The following is a 26,292-nucleotide window of genomic DNA, read 5'->3' as shown; positions in this document are numbered from 1 at the left end:
TCTTTCTAGATCCCTTTCTAGTGTCCCAGGTCACGTTTCTCACAACCCAGACATAACCACCTCTGTCTCCGGTCACGGCCGAGGCTCATGAAAAACTCATTTTGGAAGGAAAAGCAAACAGATAAACAGAGTAATGCTCTTTCTGGCTACATTATCTCAGCAGCAAAACTCCTCAGCTACTTGACTTCTGGCAAACTTCACAGCTCTCTCTTAATTTTATGTATAGATACCAAAATTCTCCTTCTTCCTCTAATTTCCTTTCAGACTTACACTTTACATCCATTTCTAGGTGCAAGAAAATGTGAGTGCAATTGTCTGTATTTTTCATAAATCTACAAGTGTGGTTGAGAGACTTTTCCCTGACAGGATCTTCATCCAAAGCTATGGCTTCTCCAGGATGGCCTTCAGGAGTACAGGTAGTATCTTCCTTCACAGGATCAGCTAGAAGAGCGACGGTGACATTAAAATACTCACAGGGTGAGTAAAAGTCACTTGCCTTCACTTCCTTTGATCCCCTCATAACAAGACCTACAGAGAGGTTAAGAACAGGTTATTTGCAGAATGGCGTTATCTAATAAGAAAACACAATTCAGAGATAAGTACCACTGGGCGTAGTGATGCCTGTTATCCTCAGGATGCTGACGTAGGACAGTACCGGGCCACCCAGGGTTACATTATAAGACCGTGTCTCAAGAAAACCAATCACAACAAAACGAAGACTGAAATCTCCTCTTTTCTAAAGAACAAAATAGAAAGGGAAGTTTCTACAACTAACTATCCAATGTGTAACTTTTGAAAATCATCGGCTTCCCTTGGCTTACAGAAACACGGTCTTAGTCACTTCCTTCATCCTCACGTGGTTTCCCATATGTGTGTTTCTCTGTGTCTATGTATGGGCATAGTGTGTCTACAGGTAAACTGGTGTGTGTGCCTGCATGTGCCTGGAGGGGGCAGAAGGAAACCTTTGTTATTTTGCTACTTGGCTAACCGGCTGCTCATCAGGCCCCTGGGATCCTTCTGTCTCCACTTCCCCTTTATATAATGTGTGTCACACACACGGCTTTTCCTTCTGGCTCTGGGGATGTAACTTGGGTCCTTGTGCTTGCCTGGTGAGCACTTTAAGAATGAACACCTCCCTGGCCCAAATTTCTCCTTTTTAAAAGGACATCAGTCATACTGGGCTAGGTTCCAGGACAGTGATCTCATCTTAAGAAAACTATATGTACCACAGTCTTGCTCCAAATGTCATAGCCTCGGGTATTGAAGGTTAATACTCCAACATATTAAAATTTGAGAGGATACATTTCATTCCACACCACAAGTTATCCCAAAACTTTACCGACTTCCCACAAATAGGGGGGTTTAACTCCCTCCCCATAGAGTGGTGGAGAGTTAGACTGGTCTCTAGTTGGGGCCATGTAAATGAAACACATTGTCTTTTCTATCAAAGATTCAAACAAAACACGGTTAGCTCTGTCTTTAAAGAACTTTGTAAAGCTATGGCCTGGAAAAAAATTCCTCCCCAGTCAGCAGTTTTCCAAGATCAGGGTATGGGCTCAGCACTGCATTCTGCCTGAGTTCTCAGCTGCTGCTTCAAGTCAGCCAGCAGCAGAAGGCAAGGGCAGAGCCCACCACTCCCACTGAGGTACAGGACCCCTTGGAGTTAGAAATAAAAGTCAGGTGAGACTCTTGGAGGACATGCTTGCTTGTTTGATTAAGGCAACACACCCTTCAATAAAAGCAAACCTTTTTGCCTTGCTGAAATACTTTGGATTTTGTGGTCATTTTTTTCGAGACCCCAGACCTAATTTCAAGATAGTCAAGTGAAAGGTGGGGGAGTGGCATTGATCACCAAGCAGGAAAAGGTGAAGCAGTTCCCCCCGGTCCTTTGGGACACTAAGAACAGAGACTTGAATCACTGTGAAAAGGCCCAGTTTATGATTACCTTGCTGCAAGGAAGTCCTAGATGAACGGAAGCGGGAAGACGACAGAAAAGAAACCTTCCACAGAGCAAGAGCCAGCCCACAGGATGAGAGGAAGGATTCACAGTGTATAACTGATAAAAGTGAATGTGCAGGCTAGGCAAGGAATTCCCGTCTAGGAAGGAGGAGGAAGGAGAAAAACAGACAACCTGATTTTAAAATGGGCAAATGTCAGGTGTAATGGTAACGCCTGCTGTCTCAGCTACTCCAGAGGCTGGGGCAGGAGGATCGCTGGATACTGTGAGTTCAAGCCCATCTTGGGAAGCCTAAGAAAACCATGTCTCAAAACAAACAAACCCACACAGAACATGGACAGACTTTTGCATCTGTTAAAAGATCTACGTCCAGTGGGTGTATTCAAACATGGTTAACCTCACTTGTCATCATAAAAATGCAAATTTGCATGATAATCAGAAATGGCCTGACTCCTGTCAGGGTGAGCAGTGGATGGATAAACACTGTTGAGAGTGGGGAGTCCTTGTTCTGATCGTGAGATTTCCCAGTCGGTTTGGGACATAGTAAATAAGTTCCTCAGAAACTGAACAGTCTAATCACCAATTGCTCCACAAGATCACCTCCTGGCAGATATCCAGAGGCAGGATATGGTGGTAAATATAGTCATAGGTCTTGCCCTCAAGAGGCCCTTCAGAGAGCCAGACAAAAGACAGCTCATACCCAGTGGCTGATTGCTAAGCCCTTACTTAGAAGTGTTTTTTGTTGGTTTGTTTTTAAAATTTATTTTAAACAGTCACTAATTGAAAGGGATTCCCAGCTAACCCTTTTAGCTAGCAAATACATGTGAATTACACTGGCCTTCTGATGGATTTCATGAAGGAGTATTTTGTCTTGAATAGGTTAAACTAACATTCATGAAGATTACAAGGCCCTGTGAAATCACTCATTAGAAGCCGCATCACTGTGTTCCAGGGTCACTAGATATTAAAACAGAATGTTTTGGGGGGTGCACAGTATATTCAGGCAAGCACAGGTATTTGAAGGTTGGGAGACAACCTTGGGTGCCATTCCTCAGGTGCCGTTTGACTTCTATTTGAGACGGGGTCTGTCATTGACCTAGAACTCCACCACAGCCTATGCTGTATGGCCCGTGACCGTCAGTGCCTACCACTTTGGCATTTCTTTTATTACAAGCAGCCTCTCCAGCATGCCAGCCCTTTCTTTTCTTTAATATTTATTTGGTATTTATTATGCATCTGTGTGCATGCATGTACACACAAGTCCAGTGCTTGCAGAGGTCAGAAGAATGTATCAGATCCCATAGCACTAGACTAACAGGTAGGGTGAGCTGCTCTGTGTAGATGCTGGTCTGTGTGGGGATGCTGGTCCTCCGAAAGAGATGCTGAGCCATCCCTGCAGCCTCAGTGCCCAGTTTTCATGTGGGTCCTGGAGTTCAAACTCCATTCTTTACATTGTAAGGCAAAAAGCACTTTACCAACTGAGCTAGCTTTCCAGCCCTGGAATGCTTGCTACCCCCCACACCCACCCCCCAGGACAACTTAATTTAGACTTGGTAAATATCAGTCTATTCTTTTGTGTTTACCTTTTGATGTTTGTTCCTGAGAAGTGAAATCCACGTCTCCTTTGGATTCACAAACCAAACACAAGGAGCACATTGGCAATCCACTTGTGATGCCTTGGCAAATCTCAGCGAAGCTTTGGAAACTGGAGTGATTTGGAAGGATTCCCATAATAGTCTGTGTTTCCTCTGCTGGTTGCAGAAAAGCCACAGAAGAAAAATTGAAGGAGGAAAGTGGGTAGGTGGAATTAGGTAGGAAGCACACTTCCAGACAGGAGAGCTCGAGTGTTCTCTCTGCAGAGAAATAAAACAGAACTCTCTTCAGCTTTGGACTTCTGAGTTGTTGACATTTGAATAAACACAAAGTAAGCTCTCCGTTGTTCCTGGGCAGAGGATGACTAGTCCACGACAAGGCTTTGTTTTTACAAGAATTAGTATCTACCCCCTTTAAGCATTTCTCTTTTAAACGTGTCAACAGTCCATGCTAGTTTTCAGAGAACAAATATCCATGTAGGGAAGGGATTAGAAACACTGGCATTTTTGCCATCCCCACTTCTGGAAATTTTCAAAGGATTTGTGTGCCTGTGTGCATGTGCTGCGTGTGTGTGTGTGTGTGTGTGTGTGTGTGTGTGTGTGTGTGTGTGTGTGTGTGATATGTCACACGTGCATCTGTGGAGGCCAGAAGAATGCATAGGAACCCTTGGAATTAGAGTTAGAGTAGCCTGACATGGGGACTGGGAACTGAACTTGGGTCCTATGCAAGAACAGTAAGTATGCTTAACCACTGAGCCATCTCTCCAGCCCCTGGGGAAAAAATAACAGACAAATCTAAAGTTTGCCTGAATCTATCCATGATCAAATAGTCAACCGCATGGATCTGATAAAACAGGTAACAAAATCTGCACGGCAGTTCTGTGTCTGCTTCCTGAGTCTGCTAGAGAGGAGTACCACAACCGTGGCCATTCAGAATAAGAAAAACTGTTGGTTTGGGTGGCCAGAAGTGCAATGTTAATGTCAACAGTCAGAAATCCTAACTCCTAACTCCTGGTAGCTGCCTGTGTTCATTGGCTTATATGCCCCAGTGTCTCCTCTGCGTCTCTGTTTTCTACTCTTCTAGCTCTGTCAAAGCTCCCTCTGTATCAGCCAGGATTCTCTAGAAAGACAAACTGATAGAGTGAATGAAAAATATGTAATTTGCATACATATATGTATATGTATGTATGTTATTAGAGCAGCTTATATGCTGCAGTCCAGCTAGACCAACAGTGTCTGTTTACTGACGGCAAGTCTGAGAATCCAGCAGCTGTTCAGTCTGCAAGGCTGGATGTCTCAGCCGATCTTCCCTGTAGTGGAATCCCCAACAGAGTAAGCTCTAATGAAGGAACGGACTCGCTGGAAAGAAAGAGTGAGAACAAGGAAAGAGTGAGAACAAGGAAAGAGTGAGAACAAGGAAAGAGTGAGAACAAGGAAAGAGTGAGAACAAGGAAAGAGTGAGAACAAGGAAAGAGTGAGAACAAGTAGAAAAGGATGTTGCAGTAAGTTATCCTCTACTCTAATCACCCAGCAGTGTGGCATGAGTTCCTTGCTGCCTGCCTCAGTGTTCTAAGTTCCCGAATGAAAGACACGCAAACACAGCCTTCTATTTTAATATGCCTTAAACAGCTCAATGTCTAGGCCACTTCCAAACTTCCACCTTGGTAACACCTCCCCTCTGATACTACTGAGTTATTACTTTCTAAAATCTGTATTCCATGTTTGCTTCCCTAGACCCAGTGGGGCTGCTCTTCCCTGTCTCTTACATAATCGATATGCCCTCTCTTCTGCAGCTCTCAAGCCTGGATTCCTTCCCAATCTGCGCCCATGGTGAGTCTAAAAAACTTCCCCCCTCTCCCGTTCCTCTTGCCCTCAAATCCTAATGTCCCACCTCTGTCTCACTGCCCAGGTATTGGCTGCCAACAAGTTTATTTACCAATAAGAGCCAAGTGGGGGCAGGGACTCTCGTCATACAGGCCAAATCTCATCTGGGTTCAATTTTGGGAACCCAATTAACATAATACCAGAGTTAAACCAAATCCACCACAAAGAGACTTGACAGTCTTGTTCCCAACCATCGGTGATCAGTTCCTTCCTATCATGTGTTTCTGCCTAACCACAGTGCATTGCTTAAAATGCAGACTCAGCAGTTAAGAGCACTGGCTACTCTTCTGAAGAACCTAGGTTCAAGTGTCAGCATCTACTGGTGATTAATTACACAACCATCTGTAATTCCAGTTCCAGGGCACTGAATGCCCTCTTCTGGCCTTCAAATTTTTAAATATGATCCTGTGTTCCAGATTAAAAAAAAAAACAACTTAAATGCACAGGGACCAAGCTAATACAGCACCCACACAGCAACTGTCTGTAACTTCAGTTCCAGAGGATCTTAAACCCTCATACAGACATACATGCAGGCAAAACACCAATGCACACAAAATAAAAATAAATAAATTTTAAGTGCATCCTTTGCCTAGACTAGGGCTTACCTGTGATTTAATCAGTATGAACAAATCTGAGGTCATTGTGCAATTGAGAATACTCATTTAGCAGTGTGACCAATTAAGGACTAGATAACACATCTTCCAGTGACTCAGACACTGTCAGCTATTCTTTAGATCTGAAATAGGTGACATGGTCAATCCTACCTCTCCGAGACTTCTTCACCTTTCTCTGAAATGTAGTTTAGGACCTCTAAATGCCACAGAGCACAAGGAGACAAGAGCTCCACTTTCAAAGCAGTTACTTTTAGTCCCACCTTGGCTCAGGCTCAAAAGGAAGCCAAACTAGTGACTAATGTTAAAAACATTTTTAATTAGTGGAGTTTATATTTTAATAGTAATTCCATAAGCATTTGATGACTCATAATTTGTACTGTCAGTTAATAATTTAAATGCTCATGTCCTAGCCCTCTGTATTTAAAAGTATTTCTCAAATAATTCACATGTAGTTTTTAAAGGTGAAGAGATTTCAAAATTGAATTGTTAATTAAGGTTTTTCTTGTGGGAACAGAATTTTATTCAAGTAAATTTGCAGTAAAAATTGCCAAACGGTCATAACTGTAACAAGAGCACTGACTGCTCTTCCAGAGGTCCAGAGTTCAATTCCCAGCAACCACCTGGCGGCTCACAACCATCTGTATTGGGATCTGATGCCCTTTTCTGGTGTGTCTGAAGACAGCTACAGTGTACCCATATACATAAAATAAATAAATAAATCTTTAAAAAATTATTCCCTTTAGTAACAATGGTCAAAGGAGGTGGATAGCCGTGCACACACTGACAGAACACGCCCATGGATCTCTCCATATTACTAAAACACATGACGCCTGTGTTCCCTGCCACCTCTCCATCTTGCTCACTGGCCCTTTGATCTTGTGAGATCTTCAACTTCCTGGATTTATATTGCTATGACATGACCTAGAAAGGAGAGTAAGACAATTTTGCTGCCAGCATTGCGGTCTTATTCAATTAAGTGGCCAGTCGACCTTTCCAGAATGAATGAAGTACCCTCTATATTTGGCTATCAGATTGTTATGTGGTTTTTAAACTTCAATTTTAAATAATTCTATTGGAAAAGGAATAAATAGAGGATGCAGCCTTTCTTGGTATAATTTTAAGAAATAAATCATCCTCTCCAGCCACTTTAGTCATCGTGGGTCATATTCCCATCTCCATAAACAGGGCTTTGGGAATTAACTACCTTCATTAATATTCCCAGAGTCAGACATCTACCTGCCCACTCTGAGAGATGCAAATGCATCCAAGAATTACTTCAGTACCAAGTTGGCACCTTCTCTATGGAAGTATGCAGAATACTAAATAGAGTTAGGAAAACGCATGGCAGAGTAGGAGGTTCAGGCCAATTAGTTTCTCCATTTCAAAGAAAAGTGAATCACACTAGAGATCTGTATTTTTCCTTCCTTAACTTTTACAGTATAACTTAAATTTCACACGTATGTTGTACAAGATGCTTTGTGCCCATGGAAGAATGAACACAACACCCGACAGTGGTGTCATGAACCTTTCACCTTAGCACTCAGGAGGCAGAGACAAGCAAATCTCTGAGTTTGAGCCCAGCCTGGTCTGCAGAATGAATTCCAGGACAGCCAGGGCTACACAGAGAAACCCTATCTGGGGGCAGGGAGAATGAAAATAAGCAAATATTAGAATTTCTATGTCCTAATTTGGACACAGAAGCGGGCTGCTGCCAACACCTTCAAGCATTCTCAGCAGCCCCCTGCACCTTGGCACATTTTAAATGCACACAAATGCATAGCATTACCATATATACTCTTCTGTGATTTACTCTTTTTCCTTAATATGTTTTGGTCATGTTGGCTTTGCACAGCTGTAGTTAAATTGTTGGGTCTTATGAATGAATGAATATATTATACAATTTATCTATTTTCTGAGAGTGAACATTTGGGTCGTTTCCATTTTTATCTGTTCAAAATAACGATGTTATGAAGTGTGGCTTCATACATTCCTGATAGGAATGCAAAATAGCACAACTACATTGGGGAACAGATTTCATTTTCTTATATGTTAAATATATACTTACCATGTGGTCCCCAAACCTCACTCCTCGGAATTTACACATACAAATAAAAACATCCACATGACCAGATGCTTCTAGTTTACCTGCACGTGATTTTATGGTATCTTTCAAATGTTGTAAGAGCCAAGAACTGAAAACAATCCACATTTCCAGCAAATAGTGAATCTAAAAACAACCTCTGGTGTAGGAGGGACTATCAGTGACAAACAGAAGAAACTGTAAGTACCATCACAAGGGTGCTTTTGCGCAATTGAATAAGCTACACAAGTCGCGTGATTATATGAGGTTTAGGAAAATGCACAATACTTGGCAGTGGAAGGGTTCTTATAGGTTGGAGCAAGAGAGAACCTTTTGGGAAGATGGAAAGTTAGGTCTTAATCTTTGTTACAATGTGGTAGTCAACATGGTGAATACAGCTTAACAGAACACCTGTCTTAGAAATACTTTTACTTTCTCTTGTCCATAGCTGTGTTCCTTGTTGACTGTTTAGATTTTTGTTTTTGTTTTTGTTTTATTTTTTCTTTTAGTTTGATGGAATTCAGTTTGTCTATCTTAAAATGTTTGTTCCCTCTGCTTTTGATGACATTTCTAAAAGTCATGGCAGGGATCAACAAGTCAAGAATCTTTTCTTTTAACAGTTTTACAGTCCTGGGTCTTACAATGCTTTTAAATCTGTCTTGAGTTGGCTCCACATGCGATATGAAATAAAGATCCAAGTGGGGGCTGGGGATTTAGCTCAGTGGTAGAGCGCTTACCTAGGAAGCGCAAGGCCCTGGGTTCGGTCCCCAGCTCCGAAAAAAAAAGAACCAAAAAAAAAAAAAAAAAAGATCCAAGTGTATGCTTCTATTATCTGTAATTTTGATGGTTTCTCTTATCTACTGAAACAATTAAGTATTTATTTATAATACTTTAACTATAAGTAATATTTATAATATTATTTCAAGATCTGGTCCTGCTGTCTGTTGTTTCTGTTGATTCTTGTCTGTTCAGTCTACCTGTGTGTTATGATGTATTGGTTAATAGCTTATTTTCTTTGGGAGTTATTTGAGGGTTGGTTTGAAGTGATTTCTTTTCTTCCTCTACAGAATATTGGTATTTGCCTCTGCTGGGTGTCTAATGGCACCATTGATCCAAAATGCCTTCAATTTATTTCTTTCATTGAATTTTTTATACCTTGTGCATAATAGATCTCAGCATCCAAATTATGTCAGATGTGTATAAACTGTCAGTGAGGTTTTCCCCATTACTTTGTTCAAGGTGAAAACAAACAAACAAAAATGTCTCCATAGCCAGACATTTTTCCCATTGTTTGCCAGATAACTACTCTAAGTTGAGCCTTGTTTCCCTAGTGCTTTAGCTATTTTCCAACTGGCAGATTGTCAGTAAACTTTGTAAGGGACATGTGGACTACATAAGAGTATATATATTCTATGTGCAGCTTCATGATACTTGATGCTACTAGGAACAGTGCTAACATAATCATTTGGAGAAAATATTTAGCACTGTCTTATAAAACTAGATAACCAACTCAATGTATTGTCGGTATCCCCTTAAAACTCTTCTACTGAACTCAAGTCCCAGTACGATGATATTTGGAGGTGGAGTCTGTGGAGTAATTAATTCATGAAAGTAGAATTCTTTTTTTTCCAAAGATTTATTTATTATACACTGTAGCTGTCTTCAGACACACCAAAAGAGGGCATCAGATCTCATTACAGATGGTTGTGAGCCACCATGTGGTTGCTGGGATTTGAACTCAGGACCTCTGGAAGAGCAGTCAGTGCTCTTAACCACTGAGTCATCTCTCCAGCCCGAAAGTAGAATTCTAAAGAGTATGAATTGTGCTCTATAAAACGAGGCCAAGGAGATAACTTGCTCCCTTTCTGCCCCATGAAAATTCAGTGGGGCTACACAGTCTATATCTCTAAAGAGGACCCTTACTAGGCTCAGCCACAGTGGTATCCTCACTTCATGAAGTTCAAAAGCTTCTGCACAGCAGAATAAACAGACAGCCTGCAGAATAGAAGAAACTTTGCCAATTATACATCTGACATAAATATACAGAATCTATAAAGAAGTCAAAAATTAAACACATATACACATGATCACCTGCACACACACACACACACACACACACACACACACACACACACACACACACAAATCCAATCAATAAACAGGTATTTGACAGGGAGTTCTAAAAGAGAAGAATATCTAATGACCAATAAACATCTGTGTTCAACACCATCAGCCATCAGGAAGTACAGGTTAAACTATGTTGAGATTCTATCTTAGCACAGTCGGAAGAAAGCGAGTGGTAACAAATGCTGTGAGAACACCACGAGAGAGGAATCCTTATGTACCCCTAGTAGGAATATAAACTGGCACAACCACTTTAAAAATGTGTGTGGTTGTTTCTCAAGAAACTAAAAATAGCGCTAAGGAGATGACTCAGTAGGTAAAGGTGTTACCAGACAAGCCTGCGGCCTCAGTGTAGATTCTCTGAACTTGGGTCAAAGCCTGGCATGAGAGTGTTTGTCAACAATCTCAAAGCTCTCCGTAAGACAGGAAGTCAAGGTACAGTTCCTTTTCTGCTCATGGGGCAGCAGCTACTCAAGATTAAACCTAGAGCTTTATACCTGCCAAACACATGTCCTACCACTGAACTGCACTCCCAGTAGATTAACTGAATATTGAATCAGTTAAAAATGAGTCACATGTAAAAATATTTAGCCCTGGGCCTGGTATATGTAGTCACATGCATTTGTTAAGAGTTTTTACAAATGTTGAGGTAGAGGTCTAGGGAGATGGCTCAGTCATTGAAGTCCCTGCCATATAAGCGTTAGGACCTGACTTTGAGTTCCCAGCACACTTAAAAATAACAGGCATGGTGACACTTATCAGTGACCCTAGGATTGGGGGTTGAAAAGAGGCAGGAACCAGTCAAACCAGTTCATAAGCTCTGGTTCACTGAGAGACACTGCCTAAAATAATTACAGTGGAGAGCAATAGAGAAAGATGCTTGGTGTTGTCCTCTGGCTGCCACATGCACTCCACTACACACACACACACACACACACACACACACACTCACACTCACACACACTCACACACACACTCACACACACTCACACACACTCACACATACTCACACACTCACACACACTCTCACACACACTCACTCACACACACAGTCACACACACTCACACATACTCACACACACTCACACACACTCACACACTCACACACTCACACTCACACACTCACACACAGTCACACACACTCACACATACACACACTCACACACTCACACACACTCACACACACTCACACTCACACACTCACACACTCACACACACTCACACACACACACTCACACACACACACACACACACTTTAAATTATGAGCCAGATGCAGTGGTGATGAGCACCCGTGGTCCCAGTACTTGGGAGGCTGAAGTGGGAGAATCACTTGAACCTAAGGGTTTGAGAGCATCCTGGCCGTCACAATTTGACCTCTACCAGCTCAAAGTTTATAGCCATATGGCCTAAACCTTATTAGGAGTAATTGATTACATTTTTATGAAGGAGTCAAGACAAAGAACATAAAGTGCCCAATTTGAAAACAAGGACATTTCATTCATTTGTTGCAACCCTGTCAATACACTGACTTGTAATAGCGCCATAAACACAGTGGAGATGCACTGTGGAGCTGAGGAGGGGTTGTTCTGAAATTCACAAGGAAAAGTCCTTCATTTTCGGTTTGCCTCCATTTACTGATCATTATACTACCATTTCCACCAGAAAGTGTGACAGGGAAGAGAAATGAAAGCCAGTGAACCTATTTTGTGCGAGCTTAACTCTTCAAAGTAAGCAACATCAAAACAGCTAGACGTAATGAGACTCGCAGTGTATTCATCTGCGCCGTTCTTGTCCTGCTTGCTACAAACTCTGTAATGCCCGACGGTGTCTGCTCTTATAAAGTTTTGAGATATTGATATGTGAACATTTTAGTTGAAAATCAGTAAGAATCATGACTTCTCTTGGAAAGTGCTTCTGTGAGCAAGAATCCCCCTGTGGGGGATTATTGGAACTCTGCCTATTTATTTATTTATTTATTTATTTATTTATTTATTTATTTTTGGCAACTGGGAACAGAAGAAACTTCCTCTGAGCATAGTCCTGGAAAGAACACTAATGTTCTCACAACTCCCTTTTACATCCCACTTTACTCTTTACGGGGCTGAGCTTAATTGCTTGACCTCTGGCTCTCTTCATGACTGAAAACCCCTTATGAGAGACTTGCCTTTCTTTTTGTAAGCCTCACCTTCCCAGAACAGAGACACCATGGATAAGAGAAGGAATAAATTAAAGACCACGGGGATCTATCTAAGGTTTAACCAAGTCTCCCTCTCAAAGTTTATATGTGTATTTCGTCTGCAGATATTTCTGTGCATGGTGTGCATGTCTGCTGGCTGCACAGCCCAGAAGATGGTATAGGAGCCCCTGGGTCTGGAGTTAGACTATTGTGAGCTGCCATGTAGTGCCAAGAATTGAGCCCAGGTCCTCTGGAAGAGTAGCCAGTCCCTTTAAGCCACCTCTCCAGCCTCCCAAGTCTCCATCTTAAAGGTTTCATCCAACAAAAGCAGATTGGTAGCGTAGTTGGGAGTAACCTTGCTTCCTCAGTTGCAAGAAAATGCTTTCTTCTACTCACAAAATCAAAGGCCCACCAGGCTCTCCCCACACAGCTCTGAATTTCCCTGGGCAGCACTGGTCTTCTGGTATCACCCCTAACAAGTACTAGTGGAAAAAAGGAACAATGCCGCTGTCTCTTCCTGTCTCCTCACAATCGTTAGTAGGATCTCTTACGGTGTGTGCCAATTGCCTGATTTTCATTCGATTCAAACTATTGGTCAAAGGAATAGGAATATAAACACAGAGCAGACCCAGCTTAGCTAAAAACACGTTTTTACCCTCAGTCCAAAATATCTTAAAAATAACTTGTCTCTATTCTATTTTCTTTAGGACACATTTTCATTGGGTGAAAATAAGCATCAAAAATACTCACTACGCTTGCTCAATATATATATATTTTTTTGATATATATATATATATATATATCAAGAAAAAATTTAAATTCGATCATTTGTAAAAATTGCAGTTACAGTGTTTATTTGGAAAAAATATTTTTATCTGGCTACTTAGCATCATTTAATATGCGACATTAAATAATCATTGCAGTATGTCATCAAATATAATTAGCAAAAGTATTTTTATCTGAACACTTAGCTTTGCATATATTCAACAATAAATATTCATTGCAGCAAGATATCAAATGTTTTTCTCTTGTTTCAGTAAATTTATATGATTTATATTTAGTAATAGAACAGTGGATTTTTTTAACTTTTTCTTCTTATTAAAGACTTAATGAGCACAATTATCACTTAAATACCCACAATAACATGTTTTCCAATCTTCTAATAATAGATAAAAATAGTTTAAATTCTCTTATTTTTTATTTCTCTACCTTGAAGTTTCAACAATCATATAACAATTCTTTGAAGGGCTCTCAGAAGGGGTTTTGCCTGCTCCCAATGCTCACAAACACACTCATACCTGTCTATATTTGTACCCATTTGGTTTTTTTCTGTATATTAAAAATACTAAAATTATTCTCACTTTTCTAAAACCAGCAGTAAATTATTAGCCTCACCTTATGATCAAATGGATCCTTTTAAAATAAATAAATGTCATTTTCCCTAGTAGGTAGTTCCAGAATATAAAAGCAGACATATGATTATTTTGAAAGAAGGAAACAGTTTCAAAGATCAAACTCATAAAATGGTATTCTCTTAAGTCCTGTGTCTGGAATATAAAAGCAGACTTTAAATATTTCTTTTCCTTTTCAAATGTAACCATAATTAAGTCCTAAGGTCACTATGCTAGACAGCAGGCAACTAAAAAATGGTATCTCATTTTACTTAAAGGCGTTTAAGTCACTGAATCTCAGCGCACACAGCATATGCCCAGAAAGATCTTGTCTGTCACCGCTAGCTGACAATGTACTCTAAAGTAAGAAAGGAGGGCTCGATTGCCATGGTTTACTTACCTTTTGGTGTCTTGAAAAATTCTGGCAGGACTAAAATGAAGGTGATCACTATTGCCACAAATAATTTAAGGAAAGCTGTTTCTGTCATGTCCACTCACATGACACAAATGTGTTTCCATCCGTAGCTTGATACTATGTTGCTTCCTGCTTCTCATCTCAGCTCTACTTCAAGTTCCTGAGATTCACCTCACCCTCACTTCCGTTTGGGGCTGACCTAAAAAAAAAAAAAGTTACCCAGAACAGAGACTTCTTCATTTTGAGTCACTTTGCCTAATAAAGCCGCCTTCTAGCAAGGACTGTTGAGCTAAATGATAAACAAGGAGGATGAAGAAATGATCTTAAGAAACAAAGAGGGTCTGGCTTCATCCAGATTTGAAGCTGCTTTTCATGTTTACCAATGGGTAAGAATACATGTAAACCTACAACATAATAACCAAAAACCAAAGGACAAATGTCAGTGGCACCCTGGTTTATAAACATCATTCACTCATTTACTTCATAAATGATAGTTGAGCTCTCTGAAAACCAGATCCTGTGCTGGACTCTGGTGTTTGGAAGACAGTAAACAGCACAAGATATGAGCATAAACAAAAGGCTTATGAAAATGTGGGGTTCTGCTTTAGTGTTGTCTCTGTGGTCAAATGAAACTTGTTTGTGAATGTTACGTCTATAAACAGGGTTTACTATGACGCAATCCACATTCCTGTTCTCCTTGCAAAAGAATGAAATCATTTGTTTTAGAGTGAAATGAAGGAAAGGGGAAAACTCTAAGGAATACAGCATACAAGGCAAGCAAATTTCTTACTTAGACAATGCAAGTCGGCCCTCCGCAACATCCCCCTCCCTTCCTTTTAAAATAAAATGTATCGAGTACTTCAATTTGTACTTAGAGCAAATGTATCCTTTTGCTCCCTGCTCAGTCCCTGTAGTTCTGTAATCATTCCTTTCTGCTGACCCTCTCTTTTGTTCTTTCTCACCCACTCCTAGGCTTATGGAACAACAGGTGGGTGGGGAGGGAAAGGACAAAGATTAGTTTGGGAAAATGCGCCAAGAATCAACTGACTTGTCTTCCTAGTGGATACTATGAATTTACATACACATGGGAATCCTCAGGAAGGGGATTTTAAGACCTGAGCAGTAGAAATAGGAATAGAATTCCCAAGCATATACTTTAAGAACAGCATTAAGGATTATGTGAACCCTAGCCAGTAGGAGGGAAATTTCCAGTTAAGTACCATCTAGATCCATTGATACTCTACAAGCCTTTGTAGTCTTCAACAATAGGGTCTTACAGTCCAGTGGTGGAGGAGAACCAATAGCATTAGCAATACCCTGTAACGTTTGTGGGGTCTATAGGATCCCTTTGGCTAATAATTCAAAATGATGTAACTCACTCCTAGTGCTGGGGGTTTTATGTAGTAGCATATGATGTCTAGTTGAGATACTGGTCCCCCTGCCCATGATATGCTAATTCCCTTTAAATTCTTTATATAAATATACATCTTAGAAAGCTAGTACAGTAGTAGGTTTCCATACAACTTTCGAAAGCCCTTTAGTGTTAATGGTCCTTGGCACAGTTCCTCCTCTACCCTGCCCTCCCAGCCCTGCCCCATCATCCCCTCCGACTACAATTTCTCTTTTATCCCTTTTTAACACTATGTTCTACTTCTTCCTTCCTTGATATCTTAATGTCTATTCTTTTCCTTATAAATGTTGCAGTAATACCTTAACATACTCAGTAATTCTTATATCCATAGTAAAAATTATTGATTTAATGGCTTTCTATGTTGTAATGTTTCTGCCAGGTCTGCATTAGTCATTTCCGGTTGCTGTGTTGAAATGTGAGCAGAATCGCTTAAGGGAAGGAAGATTAATTGGGCTCACATGTTGAGGGGCTTCAGTGTATAGTCACGTGGCTCCATTGCTGCTGGGTCTGTACTTGGTGAGGCAAAATATGGTGCAAAACATGGCAGGGCGAAGTGGCTCATCTCACAGTGGACAGGCTGCATAGGAACAAATACCCATTAAGAGTGCTCCCTCAGCAATCTACTCCCTACGAGAGCCCACATAATAATTCATTCAGCTAAGAATTCCATGGACTAATCTATTAATTAAATCAAAGCTTGTGATTCTGATTCATTTATCAAAAATCTGTCAGCCGGCAGCCAAGCCTTAAACACATGAAACTTCATGAAACATTTTTCTTAGAATCAATCAAACCATTCTGACATAATACATACTGACATTCCAATGCACATGTACACACACACACACACACACACACACACACACACACACACACACAGTAACATCACTATTGCTACTGCTACTGCCACCACCACCTTGCTCTCTTCCACTCTGACTCAATCTGGTTATCATATTTTTAGACACTTTAAAGTCAATTTTCTTGAAAGGCCCTTTGTCTTGGCTACGATCATGTGCTCTGCACCTGGCTTCTCTGGTGGTGACCAGATGGTGGCTATCAGGAGAGCAACAGAAGGACCATAAATCCTAGGCCACAGGCTGGCTGCTCTGAGTATACGGGGATCAGACACTCAGCTAGACTGTAATTCACTTGCTAGACATTTGTGCTATCTCTGACTTACCAAATATTACGAAAAACAATGTTATTGTCTATGATCATTCTCGTAGATTGCTAATCCAATTATATTGTGTATGTGCATGTGTATGTATGTGTGTATGTGTGTGTGTGTGTGTGAGAGAGAGAGAAGAGAGAGAGAGAGAGAGGGAGAGCAGGAAGAGAGAGAGAGCGAGAAGAGAGAGAGAGACTGGGAAGATACAGAGGACAACTTTCAGTAGGTAGTTCTGTCCTTACAGAGTGTGGGTCTTGGAGATCAAACTCAAGTCATCATACGTGATGGTGTAAAACATTAAACATGAATCTTCTCTTCCAAATACTGTGAAACTTGTGTTTAGGGCAAGTTCGACGGCTTGTATATGCTTGGCCCAGGGAGTGGCACTATTAGGCGGTTTAGCCTTGTTGGAGTAGGTGTGTCACTGTGTGTGGGGGCTTTAATACCCTTGTCCTAGCTGTCTGGATGCCACTTGTTCTGCTACTGCCTTCGGAACAAGAGTTGGAACTCTCAGCTCCTCCAGCCTGGACACTGCCTTGGTGATACTGGACTGAACCTCTGAGCCTGTAAGCCAATCCTAATTAAATGTTCTCCTTATAAGAGTTGCCTTGGTCATGGTGTCTAGTCATAGCAGTAAAACCCTAAGACAGCAAGGAATTCAAATCTTTTTATCTTCCCCACATTGTAAGACTTCTATGCCAGTGTTTTAGTCCCTCCCACCAGCAAAGCCATTGGTTACACAAATGCTTTGCTGCATTCCTGGAATTTGATGACCTGAACGGTTAGTGACTTTTTTCTCCTACAAGCAATGTCCTGACCCCCACCTCTTCTTTTATTTCCTGTGTACAAACTCTTTTCAGTCTAGCCAATCAAATATGATTTCAAGGACAGACCCCACCCAATGGGGAAGACACAGTCACCAACTCCTGAGTTAGAATAAAAACCAAACACGTTTTCTGTTAATGTGCAACTGATCTTCCTTTCTGAGCACACCCTCTTTATCAAGATGAAGCTTTGCCCCATGCAGATGCTTCAGTTGGAGTGGCGGTTTCTTTGCAAACACCAGCAAGTGCCTTTACCCACTGAGCCATCTTGCCATATCTGGTTACTATAAATGTTTTCAAACACTGTCTGCGGTTACTAACTGCTTGAAATATTAACAGCCAAAGACAAATTCCAAATGTGCAGTGGGTGTTTGGTCTGCTAGAAACAAAGAATAATCTCAGTGTGGCACAGGAACACACAAAGAAAGCAAAAGTAGCATGACAGGTGTCTTAGTCACTGTCCTATTGAAGAGACACCATGACCCAAGACAACTTATAACATAAAGCATCTCATAGTTTCAGAGACATAGCCCATTATCATCATAGGGGAGCATGGTGGCAGGTAAGTGTGCTGCTGAAGCAGTAGGTAAGAACTACAGCCTGATCTACAGGGAGAGGGAGAGGGAGAGGGAGAGGGAGAGGGAGAGGGAGAGGGAGAGGGAGAGGGAGAGGGAGAGGGAGAGGGAGAGAGAGAGAGAGAGAGAGAGAGAGAGAGAGAGAGAGAGAGAGACTGGGCCTGGTGTGGACTTTTCAAACCTCAAAACCCACTCCCCAGTGACATACTTCCCCAGCAAGGCCACACCTATTCCAACAAGGCCATACCCCCTAATCCTTCTAATCCTTTCAAACATTTCCACTCTCTGGTGACCAATCATTCAATATATGAGCCTACTAGGGCCATTCTCATTCAAACCACCATAACAATGCAATTTCTTATTGGGGAAAAGGCTGCAGCAGACATAAACTAAACTCACTATCACATCAGAACAAGAACTTCATTTGGTTTTTATTCTAATGCAGATGGAGACTATGCCACCTGCAATCCCCAGAACTGGCTGGTGCAGTGAGAATTTTGTTGTCTTTTAAAAACCCAGTTATAGGGGTTGGGGTAGAGCGCTTGCCTAGCAAGCGCAAGGCCCTGGGTTCGGCCCCCAGCTCCGAAAAAAAGAAAAGAAGAAAAAAAAAACAAAACCCAGTTATACATGAAACTCAAGACGAATGATCAAAATGTGAATGCTTCACTCCTTCTTTAAAAGAGGAACAAGAATATCCTTGGCGGGGAATAGAGAGGCAAAGATTAAAACAGAGACAGAAGGAACACCCATTCAGAGCCTGCCCCACATGTGGCCCATACATATACAGCCACCCAATTAGACAAGATGGATGAAGCAAAGAAGTGCAGGCCGACAGGAGCCGGATGTAGATCGCTCCTGAGAGACACAGCCAGAATACAGCAAATACAGAGGCGAATGCCAGCAGCAAACCACTGAACTGAGAACAGGACCCCCGTTGAAGGAATCAGAGAAAGAACTGGAAGAGCTTGAAGGGGCTCGAGACCCCAAAAGTACAACAATGCCAAGCAACCAGAGCTTCCAGGGACTAAGCCACCACCTAAAGACTATACATGGACTGACCCTGGACTCTGACCTCATAGGTAGCAATGAATATCCTAGTAAGATCACCAGTGGAAGGGGAAGCCCTGGGTCCTGCTAAGACTGAACCCCCAGTGAACGTGATTGTTGGGGAGAGGATGAGGAGGGGAACACCCATAAAGAAGGGGAGGGGGAGAGGTTAGGGGGATGTTGGCCCGGAAACCGGGAAAGGGAATAACACTTGAAATGTAAATAAGAAATACTCAAGTTAATAAAAAAAATTTTTTTAAAACCCAGTTATATTATGTAAACATGTTTTTGTTTTAATCCAAGTTGTGGGATATGGGGTTGCTTCAGATTATCCACAGCAGCAGACTATTTGTCTTGTGGTGCTCTGGCGGGGTGTGATTCTTCCAGCTCTGATAGTTTAATTCTAATGATTCTAGAGAGGGAATGGATGTCAGAGACCCAGGGATGCACTCTAAAGAAGAAAATGGCTACTGGTTCCTGCTGTTGGTTCCTGCTGTTGGTTCCTGCTCCTGCTCCTACTCCTGCTCCTGCTCCTGCTCCTGCTCCTGCTCCTGCTCCTGCTCCTGCTCCTGCTCCTGCTCCTGCTCCTGCTCCTGCTCCTGCTCCTGCTCCTGCTCCTGCTGCTCCTCCTGCTCCTCCTGCTCCTCCTGCCCCTGCCCCTGCCCCTGCCCCTGCCCCTGCCCCTGCCCCTGCCCCTGCCCCTGCCCCTGGCCCTGCCCTGGCCCTGCCCCTGCCCCTGCCCCTGCTCCTGCTGTTGCTATGGTTGAGAAAAGAGAGATAAGAAATTGGAGATAGCCTTACATGACAAAGATTGGACTTGCCCTAAGGAACTCAATGACCCTATTTAGTAGGAAATAGTTTAAAGAGACCTACACCCCCTTTTCCCTCTAACTTTCTTTCTCTCCAACCTGGTGTTGGGATGTTAGAAGGAATAAGTATTAGAAGGGAGGCAGAGATTTTTTTTAAAAGCAAAGTAGAAAAAATAATGCCAATGGGCTGGGGTCCAACCTCACAATCTTTCACAATTTGCTCACAATTAAGAGCACTGGCTGCTCTTGCAGAGAACCCAGGTTCAGTTCCCAGCACCCACATGGCAGCTCACACACAGCACTGTGTTCCAGGCATACGATGCCCTCTTCATGTCTCCATAGGCACACATGTGGTACACAGACAAGCATCCAGGCCAAATGCCCACACACATAAAGTAATAAAAGAGTAATTTAAGAGAAAAAATTGATGTGATGGAACGAAGGAAAAAAGGAGGGAAGAGGTTGGCTACGTCAGTCCCTCAAGTTCTGGGAATGTAGCCCAGTCTTTGTGTAAACAACCTTTTACCAGGTGGTAGAGAGTAAAAAGATCTGCATAAAAGTTTTACAAGGTGGAGAAATTTATAGAATATTGGCTCTTGTCAGACTGGCTACTCTTGGTAGAAAAGAAGGCATTTTTTTTTTTTTGTCTTACAATTAGCTCTCAATGCTCAATGGCAAGGATTAAAAACAATAGACCAAAATGCCTTGCTTCTTTAACTGCCATAATTCATCCATTAAAGTGTTTCCCAGATGAAATTTCTAAATATATAAAGTACAGCCTCATAAGCTTGCAGTTTAAATATCAGAAATCCTGAGAATTTAAGCTGCACTTTCTTATAATCAATTCAGTTTTAAGTGAGAGTCCCTCAGAAACAAACAGGCATGCTCAATTTTGAATCTACTTGACTTTCTATATTCTGAAGGTAAAGTTGAAGCAGTAAGCCAATTGGTAATGAATGTCTGTCATCAAAGCACTTCAGAGGTGGAAGAAAGAGTCAATGGTCGTCCTCAGCTACTCAGTAAACTCAGAGTTAGCCTGGACTACAGGATATCCTATCTCAAAAAACTAAACAAAACAAAAAACTGAAGTAACAGAAAAGTTGGAAAAAAGATAACTCTGAGTTATCAGAGAGGAAAGAACTAGGGCTCAGTCACAATCAAATCAAAGTGAAGTCCAACTGTTTGAATAACTCGCTGCCTAATGTCTGGGATCCACTCGGGATCATCTAGAGACCTCCAAAGGGCTTGGATAGCCATCGACAGCATATGAAGCTTACCTTCAAGCTTCAGGCTGCCTCCGTTCTACAGCTTCTGCTCTCCTTGATGGTCATCCCCTGGTATTGGCAACTCCAAACTTCTGGTAGGAGGTTTCAGAATTTTGGAGTCATGGAGAGCAGCTTGGCACCATGAAGAGAGCACTTTCACCAAGAGCCTCTCATAGGCTCTCTTCATGGTGCCAAGCCTCGATTTCTCCACCTGATCCCTTGAATCTTGGGCCTTCAACTGCTACTCTGGCTGCACTTCCACCAGTGGCCTCTCCTGCTTCCTCACAGTGCCAAGCCTCAGCGTCTCTCTATGATTCCTCTATGCCTTCAAAACCAGTACCTCCTGACCGACGATACATGACCAACTTTGGCTTCCAGCACGAGATACAGCATTGGCCACCTCTGGAACACCAGCTTCTGTGTGCTGACTTTCAGGAAACACTTGCCAGAATATTTCACCTCAGTGATGCTGGTCTCTTCTTAATCACCACGAGTTTCTCAGCTCCAGCTAACCAGAGGAGATTATCCCAACAAAGGAAAGGTTTCATGCTAGTGGTTCTGGTTTCTTGCAGCCAATTCTTCAGGCCTAGCTGAGCAAACTACAGATTCTTAACTCATGCTATGCAATGGCCGCAGTAGAGTCTTTAAGGAACTCTCTGGACCTTCATAAGCCAGGCCTTCATCCTCTGCATTTCTATCAAGACTCTTGTTTTCTGTGCTCCCACAGAACAGTTCACCAAGTCTTTAACATAACACTCCATGGCTTTTCTAGCCCAAAGTTCCAAAGTCCCTTCATAATCCTCCCCAAAACAGTATGGTCAGGTCTGTCACATCATTACCCCATTAACCTGGTAGTAGTTTTTGTCCTAGTTAGAGTTACCATGGCTGTGCTGAAACTCCATGACCAAAGGCAAGTCTGGGAGGAAAGGGTTTATTTGGCTTATACATTATAGTCCATCATTGATGGAAGTCAGGGCAGGACCCTGAAGACAGGAGCTGATGCAGAGACCATGGAGGGTGGTATAGTTTCACTGTGCCTTGCTTCCAAGTCTGAGTGTAGAGGAGGGCCAGAACAATGGAAGGTCCTTACGAAAACTTAATGCAACCTGTTTAGTCATTTCTAAAACCAAGAGTCGTTAAAAGTATCCACAGCTGGCCTCGTCAGGAAAAGGTACCTAAGTTGGAGTCGTCATGTCTGGCCAGCCGGTGACCAGGAAATGCTCAGGAGTCCAGGGAACGTTTTGAGTAGCTTCAATGGGTTTGTGTTTATTGTCATGTATTGCTCAGCTTTTAGCTCCAGACATTACTCTGCTCTTTAGAGAAACTAAGACCTTTCAGGGTCTACCTCGCACACGAGTTATACTGCTGAAATAGTTGGGTATCTTTTAGAGAGAAGCCAACCTCGGCATTGGTTTGGACTGACAGTCAGACACAATGACTGTGTAGTCCTGTGGTGGCCCTTGCAGTGGCTGCTTATGGCTGGGGCTGATGGAAACCACACTGCTGACTACGCCATATTGTGGTTCTTGGGTCCCATGTTATTTCTTTTATCCCTACCGTTTCATATTTTTTAATGTTTGTGGGTTTCTGAAACAAAACTAGGACTCAGAAAACTTAAATGGGGAAGGAGCATTCTATCCCAGATACAAAAGGAGGAAGTAACTTCAGGCCAGTGTGACCATGAGACTCTTAAGGGATGAGTGTGCTGATATCATGAAAGAGCTTTGGCATCACTGTGCCTAACCTCAGAGCCAGGAAGCACCATGGTAACAGTCACTCTTGGGGACAATGGTCCTGAGGTAGACAGTCTCTCCTCATACTAACTTTTAAGATTTGGATTTAGATTGACCCCAAAACACTCACTTTGTCATCTTCAAATTAATAGTCTTTCTTCAGCAGCCAGACATGAGGGTCCACTCTGGTCTCATCCCATAGGGCATCTGATCCATACTGTGCACAGCAACAGGTACTCTGTGGAGGAGAGAATGTTCCCTTTCCTGAGCCAATGTCTTAGTCAGGGTTTCTATTCCTGCACAACACATCATGACCAAGAAGCAAGTTGGGGAGGAAAGGGTTTATTCAGCTTACACTTCCACATTGCTGTTCATCACCAAAGGAAGTCAGGACTGGAACTCAAGCAGGTCAGGAAGCAGGAACTGATGCAGAGGCCATGGAGGGATGTTACTGACTTCCTTCCCCTGGATTGTTCAGCTTGCTCTCTTATAGAACCCTAGACCACCAGCCCACAGATGGCACCACACACCATAGGCTGGGTCCTCCCCCCTTGATCACTAATGGGAAAATGCCTTACAGCTGGGTCCCATGGAGACATTTCCACAACTGAGGCTCCTTTTCTGTGATAACTCCAGCTTGTGTCAAGTTGACACACAAAACCAATCAGTATGGTGATGGTGTTCATCCCAAGACTGTGTGTGAAGAACTTTGCTGGTTGAATATTCTGGCTTTGATTTCCTACACACACACACACACACACACACACACACACACACACACACACACACACACACAAGTGTAGCCCTATGTGCTTTATTTGAATTTTAATCCTATGTAGTTATCTATCACTGTGTTAAATTAATGCCAGGATGTATTTCATATGAGCAGTATTTTCAATTTCTCCTCCCTAGTGGAAACTATTCTCAATTCCTTCATTATATCCTGTGGGAAGATCTTTTTGGCATCAGAAACAAGAGTAATCAATGGCATTTATTGAACATTTGCTATGCACTACTGCAGTAATGCATGCGTTGTGTGGACTACTGTGTTTGACTCCCTGGCAACTCTCTGAGGCAGTTACTCTAATCCCCTTTTATAGGCAGAGTTGTATAGAAAAGTCAGGTTAACGCGCTCAGGCACACTGCTGTGGGTCATGCTGAGCTTCAAACATAAGGAGTCTAACTTCAGACTTAATGCACAGCCTCACTGTCAGCCTGGGTGAGAGGATTGGTTAGGAAGGATCATTTCTAAATAACATTAGCTCAGGGGTGGAAAGATGGCTCAGCCGTCAAAATCGTGTATCTCTCCTCCAAAGGATGCGCGTTTGATTCCCAACTCCCACATTATGCAGTTCACAATTGCCTGTACCTCTGAGAGCTCTGGGCGGGGGCGGGGGGGCAATCCAGAGCCTCTGTTGTACTCCAACATCTGCACACACCCTGCATGTACATCACACACACACACACACACACACACACACACATTTCTCCTACTACTACTACTGATGAGGATGATGAGGATGAGGATGATGAGGATGATGATGATGATGATGATGATTAGGATATCATCAAATGTTAAATATAGCCCTTACTTCAAGCCTGACTACACATTCACCCAGGGTTTCTGGCTGGTGGCCCAACTGATAATTCTTTGCCATGGAGAACCACACTTCACATTCTGTGACCTTCAGCAGATTCCCTTAGCTGTCCTCTCTGTCCTACTTTTGACAACAAAAATGTCTGCAGACATTGCCATAGCCTCTGGGGGAACAAAATGACTCCCAGCTGAAGACCACTGCAATAAACACTTCATGTCCAGTAAGTTATCTCGTGCCCAGAACAACCCCAGGAAAGAGCTGCTGATGCCTTCCTCACCTCAGGCCACTTCTGTTCTGGTTAATCTCACCATCCAGGTGAGAAACGATTAAAGAAACGATTCATCATCCCAATGTCTCCTGATTGTATTACTCTCAGATAGCCAACTACCATGGCAACAGACAAATCCTTCAATTAATGCATTTTGTAAAGAAAATAATCTCTTCTTAACAAGGTCTGTTCGAGCCCAGGAAGGGTCCCAGGAATCCTCAATCTCTTTATTCACATAGCACTTCATTCAACAAATATTTACTGAACACTTAGGTTGCTTCTTGAACCTTGGAGAGTCGACAGCGTACAGGCAGGATCCCTGTCTTACTTCCTAGTGCAAGTGCACACTCAAATGAAAGAGAAATCAAGTAGATAATGAAAATAACACTGTCAAGCAATGTCCCATGGATGGGGTAGACACAGGCTAGCTGTGTGAGGATGCTAAAAGAGCCTTGTTATGATCCCATCTCATGCCACCTGGGACAAGACTTAAACCTCAGGGATAGAAAAGAGCTAAGTGGTTGCCACAGGCTCAAGATAGATGACACAGAGACACAAGGGAATTGTTAGATCACAGACATGTTCTGTGACTGTGTTGACTTTTGTGGCAACTGCATACTAGTTAAAATTCTGGAGTTATACACTAGAAAGAGTAGCTTTGTACTATATGTAAATTATAACAACATTTTCCCTTCACAGTCTTTCCCTTCCCCAGTGTAATCTCTTTGCTATTTCAGAAATGGAGGTTATTGAGAAAGGAGCTATAATGTTGTTTCCAAAGATGGCATTTTCCCCCTGGGCAAGAGTTCAAACAGCGCTGACAAGAAATTCAGAGTCTCAGAGCAGGCTACCAGGAGACAGCCAATATGTTTCATCACCTCCTGTGGATGCAGCAAGGTTGTGGCAAAGCATACCAGAGCATAAGGGCACACTGGACATCACCCTTCCGTGGGGTAGCAAGTCAGCCGGCCAGACTTAGAATTATAAGCAGCTCCTGGAACCAGCTCCTCAGAGAATCAGGAAAGATGCTGGGCCTGTCTCAGGCCACAAGCTGTGTGCATCACCCATTTCTTTCTTCCTCAGAAGGGGAAATCTGGCTTGATCTGCTTGAGAATTCTCAGAACTGGGCATCCACCCCAGGCCTGCTCATTCAAGCTTCCTCAGAGTGGAAGCTTGTATCCAGCCCATACACTATCAGCTGCTTTGCAGCCACCATCCCCACCCAAGTCACCTGTGGCTGGAAGGAAGGACTTGTTTTAACCAACAAACCCTCCAGTACTAAAAGCAGGAAAGAACCTGTTGGAGCCGCTTTCTTGCCTTCTCAGCTAGTACCCTCAGAAGGAACAACCAGCCTGTAATG

The 26,292-nt window shown here is 42.5% G+C and overlaps 2 protein-coding genes across 7 annotated transcripts in view; one reads left to right on the top strand and one right to left on the bottom strand.

Annotated features, from left to right (window-relative positions):
* Positions 1-23,280, bottom strand: part of Tmem156 (transmembrane protein 156) — a 37,979-nt gene extending 14,699 nt beyond the window's left edge. For 3 of the 6 annotated variants that reach the window (NM_001419206.1, NM_001419205.1, NM_001025138.2), the window contains exons 1-3: positions 14,220-14,361; positions 3,541-3,810; positions 271-528 (exon numbers count right to left, since the gene is read on the bottom strand). In NM_001419206.1, coding sequence (NP_001406135.1) covers positions 271-528; positions 3,541-3,810; positions 14,220-14,307 — 616 coding nt within the window. In that variant the 5' untranslated portion in view covers positions 14,308-14,361. Of the gene's footprint in view, positions 1-270; positions 529-3,540; positions 3,811-14,219; positions 14,434-16,103; positions 16,223-23,196 lie in introns of those variants that run through there. The other 3 variants (XM_039092289.2, XM_063273465.1, XM_063273463.1) reach the window with 2 other exon arrangements.
* A 2,297-nt stretch (positions 23,281-25,577) lies between these two features.
* Klhl5 (kelch-like family member 5) overlaps positions 25,578-26,292 on the top strand; it is a 67,919-nt gene continuing 67,204 nt past the window's right edge. Inside the window, exon 1 of the mRNA XM_006250959.5 lies at positions 25,578-25,829. The gene's annotated coding sequence lies outside the window, so the exon portion shown is untranslated. The remainder of the gene's footprint in view (positions 25,830-26,292) is intronic.

This window comes from Rattus norvegicus, chromosome 14 (assembly GCF_036323735.1).
Source record: "Rattus norvegicus strain BN/NHsdMcwi chromosome 14, GRCr8, whole genome shotgun sequence".
Taxonomy (NCBI): domain Eukaryota; kingdom Metazoa; phylum Chordata; class Mammalia; order Rodentia; family Muridae; genus Rattus; species Rattus norvegicus.
Note: the sequence above shows the minus strand (reverse complement) of the source record. Positions and strands in the feature narration are given on the sequence as shown.